Genomic DNA, 7,500 nt, shown 5'->3' with positions numbered 1-7,500 from the left:
GTGAGAGTATATGAGAGTATGTGAGAGTATGTGAGAGCATGTGAGAGTATGTGAGAGTATGTGAGAGTATGTGAGAGTATATGAGAGTATGTGAGAGTATGTGAGAGTATGTGAGAGCATGTGAGAGTATGTGAGAGTATGTGAGAGTATATGAGAGTATATGAGAGCATATGAGAGCATGTGAGAGTATGTGAGAGTATGTGAGAGTATATGAGAGTATATGAGAGCATATGAGAGCATGTGAGAGTATGTGAGAGTATGTGAGAGTATATGAGAGTATGTGAGAGTATGTGAGAGTATGTGAGAGTATATGAGAGTATGTGAGAGTATATGAGAGTATGTGAGAGTATGTGAGAGTATGTGAGCTCCAGAGGAGACGTTCACATTGTAATCCAGATTAAACCCTCCTTCATATGAGCTGAAGATCATACATGAATCATGACATTCTGTTAAATGAATCAAACATTCATACGTTTAAATGTGTTTGATTTTCATTTTAAAAATAAAACGTTTATTTGACATTTTTATGATTTACATGATTATCACGCTGAGCGAATCATGAGCTGTAGTTTCACTGATGAAACTCATTCAAAAAAATGTATGCTCAATTTTTCTACTTTAAAAATAATCATTCACTCATTTCCAGTCGGATTTGTTCATGGTGTGGGTTACACATCTGACAGTTGCAATGAAAACATAAAGCTAAATGTTCCATTAGAGCCACGATTCATTTAAATACCCTTAATAATACCAATCATAATAAATATTTTTTAATGATGAAACATTGCACAGAATGTTACATTATATGTTAGTGATGTACATTAGGGTCAAAAGAACTATACTGTACATTCTCACTGTACAGTGATGCAAATATTAAATTCAGATGTGTATCTGCTGAATAACGCGCGCGCGCGCACACACACACACACACACACACACACTTATTTATTTATCGTTATTTAAGACGACTTGCACTCGTACAAAAATACAAAAGCGTTTGCGATAAACTGCCAAAGAAAGATGAATACACTCACCGAAGATCAGGGAAAGTTTGAAGAGTGTGAGAAGATTCGGATCCATGATAAAGAAGCGAGTTTGAGTCAATCAGCTCAGATCTCTGAACACATTCATCATTCATTTCATATCCAATAAAACACATCGATCCGGCTCATCCGACACAAGCAGCGCAGACGCTGAGATTCCAGAGCCCTGAACATCCTCTTCATCACTGAGCCTTCATCATCATCTTCATCACCATCAGTCCATCAGAGGAGCGCGAGAGGAGCGATGCGGACCTCAGAGACTCTGTGCAGCTCTCTCTCTCTCTCTCTCTCTCTCCTCCTACTTCATGATCGTGTGTGTCTGTGGGCTGTTTAACGGGACACACACACACACACACACACACACACACACACACACACACACACGCACACACACGACAACAGCTTAAGAAAACCATCTTAAAGATGAAATATCACCATTAATACTCTCTTACTGTGATATGTTTAAAATAAACAGTGAAAAAATAGGTTGTCATCACTGAAGCTATACATCTGAATTATTTACTACATATTCTAGTAATAAGTAAATAAAATACAGTATTCTGATAAAAGATTAATATACGAATATACTGTCTTTTGTAAGACAGCGTGTATTTATACTGAATAAGAATAAAAAAATATTCATATTTGTTAAAATATGAATAAACGTAAGAACGTAAGGTGTGTTGTTGTGGAGATTAAAGCTTTACTGAGAGCGCCACCGTGCGGCCACATGAAGCACATCGGAACTATAAACACGAGGCGGTTGTTTCCAGACGGAAGCTGTTTCTGGACCGCTGGCGCGAAAACACATGAACGTCAACAAAACTTAGCAGAGTATTTAAATAACACGTTTATTGCAGCAAAATGAAGTTTCGAGCCAAAATCATCGATGTCGGATGTTTGAATCACTTCACACGTGGGTTTAAACATGTTTGTTCTTGATTTTCTTTCTGTCATAATAGATAATAATAAATCTCCGTGTGATTTTTTTTTTTTTAAATCATTATTTTCTCGTTTTTTGTGTTTAATGAGTTTAAAACTAGCTTTTTAAAATCTGATCTACGGTATTTGATTTATATATATATATATATATATATATATATATATATATATATATATATATATATAATCTTTTTGCTTTGTGTCTGTCTGATGTGTTAGACCTCTGGTCTGGTCTGGTCTGGTCTGGTCATGTTTGATCTAGTTCAGTCATTTCTGGTCTGATCTAGTCCAGTCTGATCCGCTCTGGTCTGGTCTGATCTAGTCCAGTCTGATCCGCTCCGCTCTGGTCTGGTCTGATCTAGTGTAGTCTGATCCGCTCCGGTCTGGTCTCTGCAGGTGTGGTGAACACTGTGTCCCGGCTGACGAAGGTGTGTGTCCTGCGGCTGACCGGTGATCACCTGTTCTTCGTTCTGTCGGGGCGTGTGGCGACCGGAGGAGTCAGTATGTGGTGTGAGCTCTCACAGGTACCAGATCCAGATCAGAGTCAGGTCAAGAGTGTCACACCTTCCCTTTAATGAATCAAAATGACGCAGTGTACTCTGTGACTGCATCTGTGTTTCAGGGGAACTTCTTCGATGAATTCCAGCTGGAGGGAGTGTCTGCCGACGCCAACGAGATCTTTCTGGAAGTGGCTCCGGAGAATCTTTCCAGGGCCTTAAAAACGGCGCAGAACGCTAAATCTGTCAAAATCAAGCTGACTAAGAAGAGCTGCCCGTGTCTGACACTCGCCGCTGAGCTGGTGAGAAGAACACAGCATCAGAAACAGATCATATTAGAACACAGCTTCTATTAGAACGGGGTTTGGTTGTAGTTTTGGTTAACTATAAATAAAACGTTGTATTCTAGTATGTATATATGTGTGTGTGTATCTATGTCTCCAGCCGTCTCTGTCCAGCGTCAGTCGTGTGGTCACTCATGATATCCCAGTGGACGTGATTCCCAGACGACTCTGGCATGATTTCAGAGAGCCGCAGATGCCAGACTTTGACGTGAGTTGTTACGGGAGTGAACCCTTTCGACCCTCAGCGCCAGTAATAATACAATGACTGTATGATGCTTAGGTCAGCATTTATTTACCTCCTCTGAAGACCATGAAGAGCGTGGTGGACCGCATGAAGAACCTCTCCAACTATCTGGTGAGGTGATGGAGAGTGGGAGAAAAGGGAAAGTGATGTGAGCTGTGTCTGACGCTGTATGTGTTTCCAGGTGCTGGAGGCTAATCTGAACGGAGAGATGAACCTGAAGATCGACACGGACCTGGTTTCTGTCACAACACACTTTAAAGATCTGGGAAACCCTCCGTGGGGTGAGAGACACGATCCGATGCCCTTACAGAGTAGAATCAAGCACTTTATCTGAGCATGGTTATTAGCTAAAAATAAAAGCAATAAATGCCATTACTTTTTAAATAAACAGCACATATTATATTTACACACTTTTATGTCAGATAGTTGCAAGGGTAACTTTTCTAAATATACTAAATAAATAAAAAGTATAGACACAATCTGACAAAGATGAAAAAGAACAGAAAATGTTCAAATAAGATCAAAATGTAAAAAAAAAAAATTAAATAGCACTGATTAGGTGTAAATGCACTAGAGAAACAAAATTGCATTGATTGCAGGATATTAGACTGTTATTTAATTTACAGACTTTATATAATAAGTACACCATTAACCCTTTCCCAGACTGTGTTTGGCTTGTCCTGATTCACTTCAGTACACTTCTAAGTGTTTATAGGTAGATACTGTGTGATCTGTCATAGATATAAAGAAAAGTAGATCCAGCTACAGTGTTCTTCCACAAGACACACACAGTTGTGTTTATTCACTGCTAGAGCTGCAAAAGCATGAATAAATAAATAAATTATTGTGATTTTAGGGTAAATTAACAGAATACCCATAACAATACTTGTTAGATGATTTTGTGTGTGTGTGTGTGTGTGTGTGTGATTTCTCTCTCAGGTGATGACGTTTCTCAAAGCTCCAGTCCGACTCATAGAGATCCAGATCTCATGGCAGAAGTGCGCGTGGACATCAGGAAACTCCAGCAGTTCCTGACCGGACAGCAGGTCAATCCCAGCAGAGCCATGTGTAGTAAGAGCAACACACACACACACACACACACACACACACATTAAGCTCCTACTCAGTACGTGTCTTTTGCTTTTAACCTAGACATTGTTCACCAAAGGATTCTTCACCTGATCTTTCTGCACGAGGACGTGTCTCTTCAGTATTTTATTCCAGCTGTGGTGTGACGTCAGACTCACATTCTCCATCTACATTCAGAATATCTGAAAAATATTTCGTCGTTGTTGTTTGTTTTATTTAAAAATGCTTCTGTTTATGTAAATGTGTACATATATGAATAAAATTTTTTGTTCCTTTAATAGCAGTTTATTTCAATGTTAGCATATAGAAAAGGACAAAAATACGATTCTGCTAAGAGCTGTATTTATTAAAAATGAAAAATTGATAAATGTAGGTTGAGTTATGGATGGCAGTAAAAGGCTAGTCAAGTTCAGCGGTGGGAGAGGGGAGAGAAGAAACAAGGAGTTCTGTAACTGACTGTAGCAATCAATTGTGACTAACCCACCGCCTTCGGACCAGCCGAGAAACGTAGCGGCGCTCAGCGCTATTTATACCCCGCTGGAGACACGGCGGTGTCGAGGACGGTGAGAAGCGCTGAAAGAGCTCTTCGGACTCATCTAATGCGTTTATATGTGTTATTATAGCGAAGATAGGCCCTCGTTTAAACTCTACAAATCTCAACAAAGTCAATATTTGGATCGTTTATGTGATTCAAAGCGGCGCATGATGGGAAATGTCTGGATAAGCCATCTCATTGGATGGGAGGCGTCACGTGACTGGATCCTGCTTGAGGCGCAGAGCAGTTTAAAAACAATCTATCGGCGTTACTGTATTTTATTTATTTTTTGTTTAGTAAAACTTTAGATGCATTTAGTTTAGGTACAAATGACCATGTCCAGCAATCCAATCTGATTGGCTCTATTATTAAACTAAATTTAAATAATAACGGTATTGATTAAATTAAAAAGTGAGTCGCTAAATCAGTTACTGTTTTAGATTTACAGCCTCGGTTTAAAATTAATCTGCTATATCGTCATTTATTGAGATGCTTTGCTGCCACAGCAAATAAAATATGTATATCTAAAATAATTCATAATGACCTGAGAAAAAACTTCTGATTTCATAATAAATCATGCATCATTTAAATAAAACGGAATGAACGAATCTTAATTATTAATATGAGATTAAATATTGAAGTATTTGATTATTTATTATTTAGCTCCCCAATGATTCTTTGTTTCTGTAAGGTGAAGTACAGCGGCACTGACAGCATCAGGAGAACACTCCAATATCTCGATGTGTGCCGTGATATTAAACGATTACTGTGTTTGATGTTTTACAGCAGCAGGTGTCGCTGTCTCACACACACACACACACACACACACACACACACACACACACACACGAGCTGAAGATGAACACATAATGATGCTCAGTGTTGATAGTCTAGCATGAGTCTTACGTAATCAGCATACACACACAATAATGTGAGTTACAGACACACACACACACACACACACACACACACAGAGAGAGTAATGATAGTCACTGACGCTCTCTCACACACACACACACAGTAATGATAGTCCCTCACGCTCACACACACACACAATACTGAGAGCACCTGATGGGGACCTGAAGACCCCGGGCATCCAGCACAGATCTCCAGCCTCGTCTCTTAAAACTTTCCCCAATCCCTCCACTCTTCCACAGATTAGAGATCTTCTCTCCTCTCTTTAAGGAGATCGTGTCGTTTAGCAGAAATGTAAAACACCGTGAAGCCGTGGAGCGACACGAGATACAAGAAAGCGCCTGAGTTTCTAAAGAAGAACCAGTTACTGTCTTTTCCCCTTCACTGACTGAAGAGTCTCCTGCTGAGAGAAACCAGAAGAGCTCACAAGATTTAGTGTTAATTCAATTAATTTAAATGATGAAATGCAAAAATGACGCAAACCTGCAATAATTAATATCTTATTTTATGTCTTTGCTGACCTTTGATGATCCAGTTCAATCATTCTAATGAAGAGAAAAGGACTTTAGATAAACCTGAAATTGAGTATTGAATCTTCTTTTCTTCTGCACAGACGGGGATTAATCTTTCCTTCAGAACTGCTCTACTCTTTACTTTTTGCTGTGAAAGACTTTTACATTTGCTATAAATAGAACTTCTCATCCCAAAACAATCAAGGCCTGCTCGTATTTTAAAAATTAATTAATAGTAATGCAATTACTGTAACTATGTAACTTAATTGCTTACTTTTTTAAAGAGTATTGTAACGCATTACTTTTAAAAGTAACTTTCCCCGACACATCTCTTTTGTGTGACAGACCTGATGTCAATTAAATTAATTGCTAGATATTCTCCAGCCGAATCTTTTCTAAATGTCTAGTTTTCAGCTCTCTGTTATCTCAAGGTTATTTGTTTGAGACCTGTAGCAGACATCAAATTAAAATATCATTTAGTGAATAAAAGTGTTACATTTCTCTGTTTAAACTTTTGTTATGTTTTATTTTGAATACAATATAAGCGCAAAAAAAAGAGTTAGCATTTTATTCAAATTTAAAAAAAAAAAATTTCAGGTTGTAAAAATGCTAAAAACGAACGGAAGTGTAAACAACTATATAATAACAAATACATTCAAGAATAAGTTTAATTACACGTTAATTACTATTTAATTTTCCTGTTATCACAACTATTAACCCGTGACGTATTAACTAACGTTGTTTTTTTTCGTTATTTTTTAGTTAGTGTCGCTCCTCTCTCTCGCGGGCGCGCGCGCGCACCCCCTCTCTCACGCACGAGCGCGCGCTCTTATTGAGGTCCGGGCGCGCGCCGCTCACTAGAGAGGAGCCGGAGCTTCTGTTCACTTCTGAGGGATCATAACTGCGGCGAGGATGAATCCTCCGTGTGCGCGCTGCGGGAAGACCGTGTACCCCACCGAGAAGATCAGCTGCCTCGACAAGGTGCGACACTTTCTTACCTCACAATCACATCCACAGCAACTTTATCCGCGGAAGCGTGTTTTTCCGCTCGAGGTGTGATGTGTGTGAATCTGACTTACTGTGTGACGCTTACTATCTGTTTTGATGCTCGTCTCTTACATAATCAACTTCATGTTTTATTCATAATCTTACAGTCAGGAGTGACATTATAAGTATTTGTTCAGCTGAATGCGTAACGTTTGCCAGATTCACACCTGAGCTCACAAATCTCCACAATATTCACAAAAATAAACAGAGATCCTTTTAGAAAGTAGAAAGAGTTGTGTTTGTCTCGTTATTGCAGGAACACCGCGCTATATTGTTTGAAGCTGCTTGTAAATGTGATCCCAGTCATAAGGGTTGGGTTTTTGAAATTAAGA

General features: G+C 39.0%; 3 protein-coding genes across 7 annotated transcripts in view; 2 read left to right on the top strand and 1 right to left on the bottom strand.

Moving 5' to 3' along the window:
* The window catches only part of LOC122330267 (receptor activity-modifying protein 3-like), a 16,502-nt gene extending 15,165 nt beyond the window's left edge, over positions 1-1,337 (bottom strand). Inside the window, exon 1 of one of the 2 annotated variants that reach the window (XM_043227153.1) lies at positions 1,035-1,337. In XM_043227153.1, the coding sequence (XP_043083088.1) occupies positions 1,035-1,080 (46 nt within the window). In that variant the 5' untranslated portion in view covers positions 1,081-1,337. The remainder of the gene's footprint in view (positions 1-1,034) is intronic. The other variant, XM_043227152.1, reaches the window with a different exon arrangement.
* Positions 1,338-1,810: 473 nt separating this feature from the next.
* hus1 (HUS1 checkpoint clamp component) lies at positions 1,811-4,437 on the top strand. 3 transcript variants are annotated; one of them, XM_043225825.1, is made up of 8 exons: positions 1,811-1,959; positions 2,382-2,509; positions 2,608-2,784; positions 2,927-3,034; positions 3,134-3,181; positions 3,252-3,351; positions 4,010-4,141; positions 4,223-4,437. In XM_043225825.1, exons 1-8 carry the CDS (start codon positions 1,908-1,910, stop codon positions 4,303-4,305), a joined length of 828 nt encoding a protein of 275 aa, XP_043081760.1. In that variant the 5' UTR covers positions 1,811-1,907; the 3' UTR covers positions 4,306-4,437. The 3 variants fall into 3 exon arrangements, with proteins under 3 accessions (XP_043081760.1, XP_043081759.1, XP_043081761.1); XM_043225824.1 differs by having other exon boundaries at positions 3,107-3,181; XM_043225826.1 differs by lacking the exon at positions 3,134-3,181.
* A 2,526-nt stretch (positions 4,438-6,963) lies between these two features.
* The window catches only part of LOC122329919 (LIM zinc-binding domain-containing Nebulette-like), a 9,483-nt gene continuing 8,946 nt past the window's right edge, over positions 6,964-7,500 (top strand). For both annotated transcript variants that reach the window (XM_043226604.1, XM_043226606.1), the window contains exon 1: positions 6,964-7,102. In XM_043226604.1, the coding sequence (XP_043082539.1) occupies positions 7,034-7,102 (69 nt within the window). In that variant the 5' untranslated portion in view covers positions 6,964-7,033. The remainder of the gene's footprint in view (positions 7,103-7,500) is intronic.

Source organism: Puntigrus tetrazona, chromosome 24 (assembly GCF_018831695.1).
Source record: "Puntigrus tetrazona isolate hp1 chromosome 24, ASM1883169v1, whole genome shotgun sequence".
Lineage (NCBI taxonomy): Eukaryota > Metazoa > Chordata > Actinopteri > Cypriniformes > Cyprinidae > Puntigrus > Puntigrus tetrazona.
Note: the sequence above shows the minus strand (reverse complement) of the source record. Positions and strands in the feature narration are given on the sequence as shown.